Source organism: Macrotis lagotis, chromosome X (genome assembly GCF_037893015.1).
Source record: "Macrotis lagotis isolate mMagLag1 chromosome X, bilby.v1.9.chrom.fasta, whole genome shotgun sequence".
NCBI lineage: Eukaryota > Metazoa > Chordata > Mammalia > Peramelemorphia > Peramelidae > Macrotis > Macrotis lagotis.
Window position 1 is genome coordinate 571,629,124 of NC_133666.1, and position 16,267 is coordinate 571,645,390.

At 31.8% G+C, this 16,267-nt stretch overlaps 1 protein-coding gene across 1 annotated transcript in view; it reads right to left on the reverse strand.

The window, feature by feature from the left end:
• The window catches only part of CSMD3 (CUB and Sushi multiple domains 3), a 639,662-nt gene that overhangs the window by 402,801 nt on the left and 220,594 nt on the right, over positions 1-16,267 (reverse strand). The window contains exon 17 of the mRNA XM_074202120.1: positions 7,166-7,360. Within this exon, the coding sequence (XP_074058221.1) occupies positions 7,166-7,360 (195 nt within the window). The remainder of the gene's footprint in view (positions 1-7,165; positions 7,361-16,267) is intronic.

Here is a 16,267-nt window from a genome sequence, read left to right on the forward strand (position 1 = left end):
CTCTCTTCCAAAGTCTCAAAGTCCAGTGATTAAGATAAAATCAAAATGAGTGGCTATTGTCCAGGATTTTGTGGATGACACTGACATCTTCAATGTCTGACCAAGCTCTAAATATTCTATAGCTCCTTCTTCAGCCTCCATCATGGTCTTTGGAAGAAATTGTTCTCATACATCCATTCTTCCAGGTAGATGCCTCCATATGCTAGAGGTAGATATAGACCTGATTTCCCCCAAAGGTTGAGGTCTATTAGTTACCTTCAATCTAGTTTAGCCTATCTGCTGAGATAATATTACCAATGTGTGGCTGCTGCACATGCTACAGCTTCTTGGGTCCAAAGATAAGAGATGGTTAACAGCTGGACACCAAACGTGGATGAATAGTTCTGAATATCCCATATATCCTGAGTCATTGCACTTTGCTAAAACATAATGCTAAAACATAAACAATGAGGTAGTATGAATACAAAAACATTATGCACCAAATGATAGTATGCAAATTCTTTTTTTTTAGTTTTTTAAAAGGCAAATGGGGTTAAGTGGCTTGCCCAAGGCCACACAGCTAGGTACTTATTAAGTGTCTGAGGCTGGATTTGAACTCAGGTACTCCTGACTCCAGGGGGTGCTCTATCCACTGCCACCTAGCTACCCCTATATGCAAATTGTTAAAGGAAAGAGTCACAGGAGGAAATAGTTTATAAAAGTAAACTGGTGGGGCACTTGAAATTTCCTCACTTATAACTATAAAAATCTAACTATTAAATAGATAGGACAATCAAGGAGATGAATAGATTTTTTAGAAAAGTTAATTTAATTAAAAGTAAGAAAACCGTTGATCTAATAAATAAAACTAATGGGTTTTTTTTTATTAAAAAGCCAATAAAATAGATAAACTTTTGGTTAATCTGATTTAAAAAAAAAGAAAGAATTTAACCAAATTACCAGTATCAAAAACAAAAAGGTTGAACTAAAGAACAAGGAAGAGGAAATTAAAGATATAATGTGGAGCTGCTTTGCTGAACAGTATGCCAATAAATTGGATAACCTGAGTGAAATGGATGAACATTTACAAAAAATACAAACAGAAGAGGAAATAAAATACTTGAATAACCCCATTTCAGAAAAAGAAATGAAAGAAATCATCAGTAAACTCCCTAAGAAAAAGTCTACAGTTCCAGACGGGTTTTCAAGTGAATTCTACCAAACATTTAAGGAACAATTAATTCATATTCTACATAATCTATTTTAAAAAATAGGAGAAGAAGGAATTCTGCCAAATTCCTTTTATGACACCAACATGGCGCTGATAGCTAAACCAGATGAACCAAAACAGACAAAGAAAATTATAGATCAATCTCCCTAATGAATACTGATGCAAAAATCTTAAATAAAATTTTAGCAATGAGACTACAGCAAGGTTTTACCAGGAAAACAATATATTCAAGTAGCGTTTATACCAGGTAGACAGGGATGGTTCAATATTAGAAAAACACTCCAGATAATTGATCATATCAATAGCAAAACTAACAGAAATCATATGATTATCTCAATAGATGGGGGAAAAGCCATTGATAAAATACATCTAGGGGGCGGCTAGGTGGCGTAGTGGATGAAGCACTGGCCTTGAAGTCAGGAGTACCTGGGTTCAAATCCGGTCCCAGATACTTAATAATTACCTAGCTGTGTGGCCTTGGGCAAGCCACTTAACCCCACTTGCTTTGCAAAAACCTAAAAAAAAAAAAAGATAAACTACATCTATTCCTATTAAAAACACCAGAAAGTTTAGGAATAAATGGAGCTTTCCATAAAATAATAAAATATCTGTCTAATACCATCAACAAATATTAAATGTAATGGGAATAAATTAGGAGCATTTCTAATAAAATAAGGATGTAAAAATAAAATAAGGATGAGCATTATCACCATTGCTATTCAATATAGTATCAGAAATGCTAGTTTTAGTAATAATAGGAGAAAAAGAAATTGAAGGAATCAGAACTGGCAATGAGGAAGCAAAACTTTCACTCTTTGCTGATGATATGATGGTATACATAAAGAACTTGAGAAAATCATCTAAAAATATCCTTGAAACAATTCATAAAATTAGTAAAGCAGCAGGATATAAAATAAACCCACATAAATCATCAGCATTTCTATATATGAAAAACAAAACCCAAGAGGAAGAGATAGAAAGAGAAATTCCATTTAAAATAACTATAGAAAAAAACCAAAAAATAATTATAGACAACATTAAATACTTGGGAATCTACCTCCCAAGATAAATCCAGAAACTATATGAACAAAATTATAAATCACTTCTCACCCAAATAAAGTCAGATCTAAATAATTGGAAAAATGTCAATGGCTTGTGGTTAGATCAAGCTAATATAATAAATATGACAATTCTACCCAAATTAAATTATTTATTCAGTGCCATACCAATCAAACTACCAAATCATTATTTTACCAAGCTAGAAAATATATCAAAATTTATCCGAAGCAACAAAAAAGTTGAGAATATCAAGGAAACCGATGAAGAAGGCGACCTAGCTCTACTAGATTCTAAAACTATACAATAAAGTGGCAGTCATTCATCAAAACTTCCTGATGGGGCGGCTAGGTGGCGTAATGGATAGGGCACTGGCCCTGGAGTCAGGAGTACCTGAGTTCAAATCTGGCCTCGGACACTTAATAATTACCAAGTTGTGTGGCCTTGGACTGGTCGCTTAACCCCATTGCCTTGCAAAAAAACTAAAAAAAAGAAAAACTGCCTGATACTGGTTAAGAAATAAAGTAATGGATCAGTGGATTAGGACAGGTTCAAAAGAAACTGCAGTAAATGACTACAGTAATATATTGTTTAACAGACCCAAAGACATCAGTTTCCAGGATAAAAACTCGCTATTTGACAAAAATGATTGGGGAAAACTAGAAAATAGTATGGCAAAAACGAGGCATAGACCCACATCTAACACCCTATACCAAAATAAGGTCAAAAAGATTACAGGATTTAGACATAAAGAGTGATTCCATAGATAAATCAATAGACCAAAAATACTCTATTTATCTGGTCTATGGAAAAGATACAAATTTATGACCACACAAGAATTAGAGCATATTATAAATTACAAAATGAATGATTTTGACTATATTAAATTAAAAAAGGTTTTGTACTAATAAAATCAATGCTGTCAAAATTAGAAGAAAAGCAGAAAGCTGGGAATCAATCTTCACAACCACATAAAGATCTCATTTCTAAAACATATAGAGAATTGAATCAAATTTATAAGATCACAAGTCATTCCACAATTGACAAATGGTCAAAGGATATGAACAGTTTTCAAATTAAAAAATTAAAGCTATATGAAAAAATGCTCCAAATTTCTATTGATTAGCGAAATGTAATTTAAAACAACAATGAAGTATCTTCTAACACCTATCAGATTAGCCATGAAGAGAAAAAGGGAAGATGATCAAACAGAGAGGTTGTGGGAGGATTGAAACATTAATGAATTGTTGATGGAGTTGTGAACAGATCTAACCTTTCTACTGGAGAACAATATTGAACTATGTCCAAAAAGCAACAATTCCAATCCTAGGTCTATATCCAAAAGAAATCATTAAAAAAATGGGATAAGTTCCATGTGTTTCGAAATATTTAGAGTAGCTCTTTTTGCAGTGGCAAAGGACTGGAAAATGAGGGAATCAGTTGAGGAATGGCTAAACAAGTTATGGTACATAAATTGCTATGGAATATTATTATTCTATAAAAAACCATAAATGATCAGATTCTAGAGGAGTATGGAATGAGTTACAAGATCTGATGCTGAGCAAAGGGAGCAGAACACATTAACAATAACATTGTGAGATGATCAACCTTGATGTAAGCAGCATCTCTAAGCAGTTCAAAGCTAGGACAACCCTTAGACACAGTCTGTGGACAAGTTATACCTCTCCAAAGGAAGAAAAACAAAACAAAACTAAATTAAACAAAAAACATATTAAAAATCTTCAGAATCTGATGAACACTTTATAAAAATATCTCTTATGTATCTCTTTACTTACTAATCTGTAACCATATTTATTAATAATATTTATGTACAATGTTAACCTGAGTATTTGCCATGGAGGAGAGGGGGCTGGGAAGTGAGGGAAGGAGGAAATTTTGTAACTTAAAAATATACACTTACATATGGATAAATGCTAAAAAACTTTCATAACATGTACTTGGAAAAATAAAATAGAAAAATAGAAAAGTTACATGTCATAGACCTCTAGAGAAAACTGAAATGAAATTCAAAGAAATATGTTTTTCTGAGTTTATATGGTACCTATACAAAATTAATCATGTATTAAGAAATAAATACCTTACAGTCAAATGAAGAAAAGTAGAAACTTTAAATGTATCCTTTTCATATCATAATGTAACCAAAATTACTATCAATAAAAGTCCACAGGAAAACAGACTAAAATTTAATCAAAAATTAAATAACCTAATTCTAAAAAATGTTAAGGTAAAACAATAAATCATTTTAATATGAACAACCTTGATGGAAGCAGCTCCTCTCAGAATTCAGAGAGCTAGTATAACCATATTAGACCAGCTATGTTATCGCTATCCAGAGGAAGAAAAACAAAATAAAATAAAACAAAACCAACCATTCAGAATATAATGCATACTTTAGAAGTATTATTCATTATGTCTCTGTTTCCCTTAATCTCATACTTATACCAAAAATGGTTAATCTGTTTAATCAAAAAAATGTATGTACAATGCTAACCTGACTGTCCACCTTTAAGGAAGGGATGGGAGGTCATTTTGTAAGTTAAATATGCATGTGCATATGGCTGAATAAATAAAATAAATACATTTTTAAAAAAGGAAGGGCAAACAACAACAAATGAATCAGAGAAAAATCATTTATTTTACAAAAGAGAATGACTATGCCATATTCCAAGATATATGGGATGCAGCCAAAGCAGTACTTAAGGGAAATTTTACATCTTTAAGTGTTTATACCAAAAAAATAGAAAAAATACCACAGCATTGAATTTAACAGTCAACAAAAAATTCTCAAAAAAGGAATAAATTAGGTACCAAATTAAAAATCCTGAAAATCAAAGATGAGATTAATAAAACTGAAGGTATGAAAATAACTGAACTAGCAGATAAAACTAGCAGCTGGCTTTATGAAAAAACACAATAAAATAGATATAATTTTTGTTGATTTAAAAAATAGAAGAAAAATTGTCAGCTTCAAAAAATGTAAATGATGATGAGAATGAAATTAAAGCAAATATTAAGAGCTAGTTTTCTCAGTCATATGCCAAAAAAATCCAACTGGGAAAAAAAAGTAAAATAGATGAATAGTTACCAAAATATAAGTTATCCTATTAACAGAAGAGAAAATGGAATAAAATACTTGAAAATTTTACTTGCTAAGATAAAGCCAAAAATTAAAACAAAACACATTTCACAAAAATAAAAACTCCTGGGGTGACTAGGTGGTGCAGTGGATAGAGCACCATCCCTGGAGTCAGGAGGACCTGAATTCAAATCCTCAGACATTTAATAATTACCTAGCCCTGTGGCCTTGGGCAAGCCACTTAACCTGTCTTGCAAAAACCTAAGGAAAAAAAATAAATAAAAACATCTAACCAATTAGAGAAGTAATAAGAACTCATGGGTATGTCAAGTCAATATTATACAAATGGCAATACCAAAATTAATTTACTTATTCAGTGCTATACCAATTAATTTACAAGAAAAATATTGAACTAGGAAAAAATAATAAATTTTATTTGGAAGAAAAAAATTTCAAGAATATCAAGGGAGTAAATGAAAAAATTGAAGGAAATTAGCTTAGCAACACTAGATCTTAAACTATATTACAAAGTCATATTAATTGAAACAATCTGGTCTTGCCTAAGAAATAGAGTGGATCCCTAGAATAGCGCAGCAAATGATCATAGTTAGCTAATGTTTGGCAAGCCTAAAGACCCAATATTTTGGGATGAGAATTTGACAAAAATTGACAAAATTTGACAAAAATTGTTGGGAAATCCAGAAGGTAGTTTGGCAGAAACTGGGTAAGGACCAACCTTTAACATTGTATACTGAGATAAGGTCAAAATGCATACATGATTTAGATATAGAGAGCAATATTGTAAGCAAATTAGGGGATCATAAAATAATTTTCTATCAGATTCATGCACAAGGGAAGAATTTATGATCAAATGAGATAGATAATAATTTGGGATATAAAATGGATAATTTCTATAACCTCAAATTAAAAAGTTTGTTTCATCCTGTCATTGTAATTCCATGCAAATCTTTACTTTTTAAAATGTGCCCCAGGGGCGGCTAGGTGGTATAGTGGGGCAGCTAGGTGGCGTAGTGGATAAAGCACCGGCCTTGGAGTCAGGAGTACCTGGGTTCAAATCCGGTCTCAGACACTTAATAATTACCTAGCTGTGTGGCCTTGGGCAAGCCACTTAACCCCATTTGCCTTGCAAAAATCCTAAAAAAACCAAACAAAAACAAACAAAAAAATAAAATAAAATGTGCCCCAGTGTGAAAAATTATGGGGTTTTTATTTTTCTAAGCAAATGAATAGTTCACTACTGCAATCTATTTTGGGGAAAATATTAATTCTATTCCTATAGATGAATAGTTTTTCAGTGTAATCTAACATTATTCTTTGTTCTTTATCTCCAGCCATTGTTCTTCCTTATGTTATTACTCTTAGGGTCAGATGATCTCTATTTTATTGTCTTTTCATTAAATATTAAAATCCTGTCCCTCCTATTCTATTAGTTGTGATTTCATTGACTTGTTACAGGCATGAATTTGATCTCATCAAAGTCTTTATGAGATACTTATCATGTCAAGTTAAAATTTCTAGTCCACTTTGTCTGCCCTTTATGCTCTTTGCTTCATTATACAACTATCTATGTATTGTTTTTAATCTTACTTCCCTAATGATTTTAACTGAGAGTTAATAAATATTTCTTCCACCATTCATGGTTCTTTACATATAATGCATGCTGATAAAGTATTAGAAGGCTTTTATTTAACATTGATCATTTTTATAAAGTTCATCATTTTTTGTCTCAAGTCAATAGAAAATTGAGAACTATATATATAGTTCAAAAATTTACTTCTTACCATGACAGCTTGGTAATGCCCTGTTCCATCCAGGTCTTCCATCATCTCCCATGATGCAGGTAAGTGTTGAATATCCTTGAAGAACATAACCAGCATCACAATAATATGTGACAGTTGAGCCTAGTTTATAATCCATTCCAAGTCTGGTGCCATTCATTATATTTCCTGGATCAAAGCAGGATTCACGTAGTTTTGCTATAAAATAATGTACAAATAATTGGAATAATTCATATTACATAAAATAGGTATAAAAGGAAAAAAATGTGGTATAAGCAAAGGAGAAAACTAGGTAAAATGCTATAAGGAAAACACAAAATAAGGCAACAATTGGACCTATTTCTGTGTACTAAATAATGTCTATTGTGACACTCTTGAGAATAATAATGGATTTACTCATATCTTGTATTTCTGACAAGGTTTCAGTCAGTAAAAAGTTATTAAAAAAGACATTCTGTTTCAAAGATGAGCAGAACAGAAATGGAGGCATTAAAAAATACGATATCTGCTAACACACATAGACACACACACACACATGCACACACAAACATATATAGAAATTGTTTTCTGGAATCAATTCACCAAAAGAGAACTAAGGAGAAACAAGAACATTTTGAAATTATTCAGAGAAGGAAAAATATCCATCTACTGATAACTTGGGAATGGAATAAGTTTTATAGAATGAAAGATTTAGGTGAAGCTTGATATTTTATTATCTGTTAAACAAACCATTTATAATAGACAAATAGGCAACAAAAGACAAATGAAATAGTTTTAAATGATAGTTGGAAATCAAGTTGTATCATAGTAATACCATTTCACAAAGTAGTGATTTTATAAATGTGATAAATCACAAGGGTGAAAGGAAGAAAAAGGATTATTTCTCTTTGATTAATATGTCAATATGTTAAAAATACTGATCTAATAAGAAAAATCAATTCATATAGAATTCTAAAAATTTTAGAGTAAAGTATACCCAAAATCTCTGTGAAACAAAAAAAATTCATTCATTAAGAAATATTTATGGTAGATATTATTCTAAATATTATGGCTTTAAGTACAAAGAACAAACCAATCCTCACTCACAAAGAGCTTATTTTCTAATGGAAAACTTAGGAATATATAGATATTTCTAAGGGTCTATGATCTCAGTTGTGTATTTCTTACCCTTCTATAAATGTTCCATGAAGACCAATTTCCAAATGTGAGACCTCTTTCTTTGTCTCTTACCATTATTATTTGGTTCTTTTTTTCATTTTTTAGAAAGATCTTAGGATTAGTGAAAATACCATGAAATTCTCTAAAGCTAGACAGTCTACTGTCTTTCCTATATTTATTTCTGGACCTATTGATGCTATGAAATATCAGAAAGATCTATGTATTGATAGATCAAACCAATGAGCAATTCAATCATCTGTATATTATAATTGATAGAGAGATACAGGATTCTTGGTTTGGTAAGAAGTCTGATGAAATTCAAATTTATACCATTAATAACAGTTCAAAGCACTTTTATGATTCCCTAAAGGCTATTTCTTGACTAAAAACCTATTGTATATCTCAACTACTCCATGCTGATAGAGACATATTGATTAGTGATAACGAGATTATCCTGTAGAGATAGATTTAACAATTCCATAGTTTTTCAATAGACTGTAGTCAATCAATGTGGAAAACAGTGACTGTACAACTCAACTCAAAAGAAATATTAGATACAAAAATTTTAGAGATTCTACTCCACATGTTCCCATGGTCTATTTATGCCCAATCTGTGGTAAGACAATTTTGAACTTTTTTGGTCTGAGCAGCCACAGTTAGACACACTGTTTCTTGACTTTAAGATAAGTAATGTAATTTTTATCTTCTTCAGGAATGAAGTACGACAACCAACCAACCAAGCATAATTAGTACAATAAGTCCACTTCACTTTCTTGGCTAAAACTCTGTGATAATTAGGTTGTTCTCTCTTTAGTGGGTGCAAATCTCATTTTGGAATATCTATTATGTTCCTGCATTTCATAGAATCAGAATTAATTTATCTTGATGACATGCAGTCATTATTAGAAAGTACATAATGTATCAAATAGTAGAACAAAAAGAATATCTTTTGGCTGCTTTTTCTATCTTCAGTTTTTAGCTTAGGTTCTTGCATATAAAGACACTCAATAGATTCTTATTGAATTAATTTGGCATAAATAGACTTATTTGCATGTTTGTGTGTGTATATACATATCTATAAATATATATGCATGTGTGTAGATGGATAAATCGATAATGAACTCAGTCTAGAATTAAATAAGATGAGAAAAACATGAGATATGATATTGGTTATATTTAAACTTTCAACTATTCTAACTTCTTTGTCCAAAAAAACAAAAAAGAGCACATCTTTGTAATATCTTTAGACTTCCAGTGATATTATATATGACTATGATGCATGTGAAGCTACAAACAACAAAATCCACAGAATTATTGTTAAAATGAGCAATTTTTTTCATTCTTTAATTTTCTTCTATATTTTTGTGGTGAAATGTTTTGAGTAGCTCTGAAACTTATTTAGGAGGTTAAACAATGCTCTGAAGATTAATTAATTAAAGAGAATTTAAAGACATTGACTTTCTATATAGAAAATTTTTTGTACACAGATTCTGCACTGATGGGTTCTTTGATAGTAAATATCTTTGCAAACATCTTTAAGAAGATGTCTCACAGTATTTTAATTTTGCTTGATAATAATAAAAAAGGATATTTGAAAATAGTTCTCTGGTTATATCTTTAAATTTTAATTTATATGTTATATATATATGTGCATACATTTGCATTATTGATATATGTGTGTATATGTGCATCCATATGAACAAAGATAGAGGAGACAGATAAATATATATTTATAAATATTTATGCACATACATATATTTATACATACATATAATATATATATATATGTATATAACACACAACTCCTCCTAAAAGATCGATAATCACTTAAACCATTTCAGCAGGAAAACTTACAGAAATCACTCAAAATATTTCAGCCTGAAAACTCACAAATGGATGAAAATGTTGTTGGTTTTTAAAATAATTAGTTGGAGATTTGGAGTTTGGATATTCACATAATAGCACTGGAAGAGAGTTATCTTTTGGGTCAACAAACCATAAGTAGGACAATTCATCCTTTCTACCTTTCAGTTGATCATGTATAAAAATGTAGTGTTCTATAGAATTTAATTTGGGAATTTTTCCCTATTTTCTTCTCTTCCTTTTATTAATAATGTCCTAACTACACACACTGACTATTCTTACAATGTATTTTTAGTGATCACAAAGTTGGTGTATGGTTACTAGTTACTGATAATTTATTTTCTCCTCCTTAATAGTATAAATATCTATCTGTTTATCACCTCACCTCACCATACACTCACACTGAGCATTTGATATTCTCTCCTCATTCTGAAATCTTAAGAAAATAAGTGCTCTCAAATTGTGTCACTTTGGCTATGGTACAATTCTATTTATATCTGATCAAATCCAGTGATTTTTTTCCAACTTTATTTTTGTTAATGTTATTTATTTTCTCATCAGAAACAATGATGATTATTGTATAAGTGGCTAAATGTTACTGAGGAATAAAATGGTAAAAAAAAAGTTAAGTAGTTTAAGAAGTTCTTTACTGCCAAAACAGAGGACTTAAACATAGAATGAAATATCAATTTATATTTTTATTTCATGAATTGCCATATACAAATAATGCATCACTTTTTGCCGTTTTTTTATTTATCAAGTTTGTTTTTCAAATAGCAAACATGACTCCAACAAATGATGCCATTTTGGTCCTCTTCAGTAATGTAGAACAACAGCAATACAGTTCTGTATTTGAAGCTAATATTTTTGAAACCAAGATAATATGGTCAAAGGAGTAAAGAGCAGCATATATCTTTAATAGTCATTCCACTTATTTTTTCAAGTTATTTCTAATTCAGCTCTCCACATAGAAACACTGGTTTGTATCTAAATGCAATAAAACTTCTTGGATGCACCCTCAAAACAAACATTGGACTGAAATACATTATGTCAGTGTAAGAAGAAACAGATAGGATGTGTGAAAATGATAATAGTAATTTGTTTATATTAAACAAAAGAAGTGACCTCATGGCAAAGACAACCAGCAGAATATTTAATGTCTTCAGATTAAAGCTCTTCTCCATATAGGAACAGTTCATTGCTGAGTACAGGGAAAGATGAATCAAAACACAGATGGCAACAATGGAGCAGAAATGAGGGTGGGTAACTTTCAGAAATTTGGAGTATAGCCCTGCATTTGCTCAACTGGGTCAGAAAACTTGCATACATCAAGTCTAGTTTGACAACTATGAGGGGGAAATTCAGAAGCTACCAAATGAAAAGTGAGAACTCCACAGGGTTTACCAGCAGGATGGTTCATCCATCTCTAAGAAGCCAGTAATTAACTCCATCAAAAGTAAAGTGCAAGTAAAACTTAGAGAGATGCAGGATCCTTGGTTCAGTCTGATGAAAGTCAATTTTGAGCCAATGTCAATGATTTAAAGCCCTTTTATGATGCCCCAAAGACTATTTATGTGCCAAAGTCATATGGTGCATCTCATCAGTGCTGATGAAACTACCTTGATTAATGGTAGGGATATGATCCTGGAGAGATGGGTTGAACACTTCCATTTTGTCCTTAACAGGCCTTTATCAATCAATGCAGAAGCCATTGACTGTTTACCACAAGTTGAAGTGCATCTCAACTTCTCAATAATAATGTGACCACATTGATTAGTGATAAGGACTTGATCCTCTATAGATGGGCTGAACAATTTCATAGTGTTGTCAATTTAGTGTTTGTACCTCAAGTTGAAGTCAAGCCTTCCCTAGAAGAATTTGTCTGAGGAAAAGTTGTGAAAGCAATTAGGCTTCTCTCATGTGCCAGAGCACCTGGTATTGACCCTATTCCAATTGAGATTTACAAGGCAGGGGGTACACTGCTCATATAAATGCTGACTGAAATTTTCCATATTCTATGGCAAAAAGAGCTTATTCTCTAGGAGTTCAAAGATGCTTCCTTTGCTTATAAAAGTAAAGTAAATAGGTTGTCCTGTGACAATCACAGGTGGGGGGTGGGGTGGGGAAGAAAATCTCTATTTTGCTGGCAGAATTTTTGCTAGAGTCCTCCTTAATAGGCTAATTCTTCAACTAGAAGATGGTTATCTACCTGAGAGACAGTATGGTTTCAGAAAGTGCTGAGGAACAGTCAATATAGTATTTGATGCAGGAAAAATGCCAGAGACAAGTCTGTACAAAATTTTGCTAACTTGACCAAGATCTTTGGTACTGTTATTTGTGAGGGTTTGTGGAAAATTTTGGCAAAGTTTTACTACTTAGGGATCAGTACTGTAAGTCAATTTCATGATGGCATGGCTGCATGTTCAATGCACAATAGATAATGCTCTCATGCTTTCCTAGTCACCAATGAAATGAAGCAGGGCTGTGTTTGCTCCAAAGTGTTTTAACATAATGTTTTCAGCAGTGTTGTCAGATGCCTTCATTGAGAATGAACACAGCATCAAGGTCAACTACTATACTTATGGCAAATTATTTAACTTGAAAAGGCTATAAGCCAAGACACAAGTGTAGGGAGAGTTGGTGAATTATTTTTTTTTTGTTCACAGATGATTGTATTCTCAATGCAGCCTCTGAAGCTGAGATTCAACAAAGTACAGATTGATTCTCTATTACTTGTTCTAATATTGACCCAACGATTAACACCAAGAAAACACAAGTACTCTACCAGTCAGTACAACACAGAAAATGGAGAAATGTTGAACATTATGGATAAGTTTCTTTCCATGGTTGTACATAGAGATAATTGAGGTTGACACACACACATTATCAGAGCTAGCTTAGTGTTTGGAAGGCTCCAAGGGAAAATATGGGGAGAAAAGAGGCATTAGACTACCTACCAAACTGAAGATCTAAAGAGTCATTGTGTTGACCTTATTGCTGTATTTCTATGAATATTCTACCAGTGCCATGCCAGGAAACTGAATTCCTTCCCTTTAAATTATCTTAGGAAGATTCTGTACATCACCTGGCTGGAGAAGATACCAGACACTGAGATCTTTTTCAAACCACTGTCAAGCATTCAAACTCTACTGCAGAAAGTACAACTCCAATGGGTTGTTACATTGTTTGAATGCCAAATGCACATTCACCTAAAAAAAAACTATTTTACAGAGAACTCATAGAAAAAAGGTGTTCACATGGTGGTCAGAAGACATGATATAAGAAAGAATATGCTCAAGGTCTTTGAAGAACTCTGAAATTGATTGCATGACGTCAAAGATACTGTCAAAGGACTACCTAGCTTTGCATACCTGCATTCAAGATGTTGCTATGCTCTATGAGCAAAGCAGAATAACAAGAGCTCAAAAGAAATTTAAGATGTACAAATCTAGAGGTATTTTCACACCAGCTGTTCATATGGACTAGCTGTGTCTGACCTGAGTTGATATAGGACAGATTAGTCACAGTCAAGCACATTGTACTTGACTCCAACATTTGATGCCATTTTGGTCCTCTTCAAGAATGTAGAACACCAGTCATTCAATATTTCTCACAAAGAAAATTAACTTGGTTTTGCTAAAGGGCAATCCTTATGACTTTCTAGTGGTTCCAAGTCCAGGGACTTGTACATGTATTGAGTGTAATGGTACCACTTTGAGGGTTCAGAATATCTGGGAGAACAATAGTTCTAGACACACTATATTTATCTTTGGATCTACATTCGTTGTCTTTGTGTCCCATGTTATTTGTTCAGATCCTTGCTCTTTCTCCATCTAGAGGGTTGTGTGTATTCTTCCTTGGCACAAAAAACTCAAGCTGAACTGAATTCCCTTTCATTAGGTAGAAGACTGGAAAACAATCTTTTCATCCCTTAAAAAAACACTGAACACTGATTTCTCAAAATAGTCAACATTGTATGGAGGACTTCTACAGTAATTTTGTTTTCTATGAATGATGTCCTTATTTAGGATCACACATGCACATGCATGTATATGTGTATGTATGAAATATTTCTAAAATTTGACTTTTTTCAATAAAATATAGAACAGTACTTAGATATGAAATTGAATGTATTCTTAAAATGTCTTGTCAAAATTACATAATCTATAAACACATGCATTTAATAAACAAAAATATGTAACTAGACACACATATAATATGTACATTCATATATGCTTACCCATACACACACACACACACACACACACACACACACACACACACACACACACACATATATATTTATGTTTATGAATGTTATAAAAATTCCAGTCTATGGGGTTTTGGGGGGTTTCTTTTTAGGATTTTGCAAGGCAGGTGGGGTTAAGTGGCTTGCCCAAGGCCACACAGCTGGGTAATTAATAAGTATCTGAGCTCAGATTTGAACTCAGGTACTCCTGACTCCAGGGCCAGTGCTCTAGCCACTGAGCCACCTAGCTGCCCCTATGTTTTTATTTCTTAATTGTTATTTCAAGATGCATTAGAAAAATAGTTCTTTTAAAAATCCCTAAAACACTTGTTAAGTGAAAAATAAGGCATTAAACTACTAGTAAATACGAAACTACCATAAATACAAAAATCACACATGCAAAAATCTTATAAATTTATTAATAGAAAACTGTAAAATGTCACTGGGTTTATCATTTAAAAAAACAAATTATATTGTAAAATATCTTGAACTTGTTGTTTATGTATAAACATTTGCTTATATCGAAACAAATATGTATAATGTATATATATATATATATTGAATTATAAAAATACATAAACAAGGCTTTTAAAAAATTTAATTATCACTGTTGCAATTTGTGTTAATATGTAGGATCATATATTAAGATGCCTTAACATTTATATAACTTATTTTATGTTTTATGATTCAACTCATATTCTTTATGCTATATTTTTTCAGTTCATTGATATTTCCATGGATCCATGAATTCTTTAGTGTTGGACATTCCCTTCACTGGAAGAACAATTACTCCATATATTTTAATCATATTCAATCATTGATCAAATCATTCCAGAAATCATTCTCAGTGGAGCCTTATTAAATAACATATAAGAGGTCATTTTAGTTCTGTTTTTACTATTTTATGAGTCCTTATGTAGGACCCAGACATACAACTGTTCTCCCTTCTCTACTGCTTCATGAAAAACCTATATCCATTTATGACCATGTAAGTCATTTTTGCTAATCTTGCATCTTTTCATTGTCCTTTAGATCACCTGCTGTTCTGGTTATAATAAGATTTTAATGATCTATGATTTACAGTCACATATCACTCCCAAGATAATACTCATTAAAATAAAGGAGAAGAAGAAGATATGACTTTGTGGCAGCAACTTAGACTCATTGAAAGCACTATGTAATTAAATGCAGTTTGATCTCTTCTTCCTATTTAATTCTTAGCCTAGGTCATTATCCATCTATAACTCACTGTACATCTTAATTATCTAAGAGACAGATATTTTTAATATAATTCTATGAGTTACTATTCAACCATATTTTGTAAAGCACAAAATATGTTTTGTATTCAAATTATGGTGACTAGATCTCTATTGAATGATTATGAGTTTTAAAGAAAAGGATTTTCAGTTGTTCTCTTTGAACTCAGTACAGAAATTCTTCATGACATTGTTAAAAGGTTTAGGTGACCATATACCTCCCTGTTTTATCAGTCCCTTAATGTCAAAATCAATAGGTTATCAATGAAGTATCTCCATGATCTTATTCATGAGGCTCAATTAATCAATCACATAATCAAATATATCTTATTTGAGTCAAGTCTTTAAGGTAATGTTTTGTTTCAACAAATTAGAAAAAAATCAGGATTTCTCAGTCTCTTCTCTTCTGGTAATTGTAACATTACAAATATATAGTATGTGGAAATATGTAAATCACTTAATAAATGCTATTTTCCCAATATTTGTTTCCAGCAAAGATCTCTTTGAAGGGTACTCTAACAAATATCTCATCAGAATTTTATAGGAATGAGGAAAAAGTTAAATTATTTGGTGTCTCTG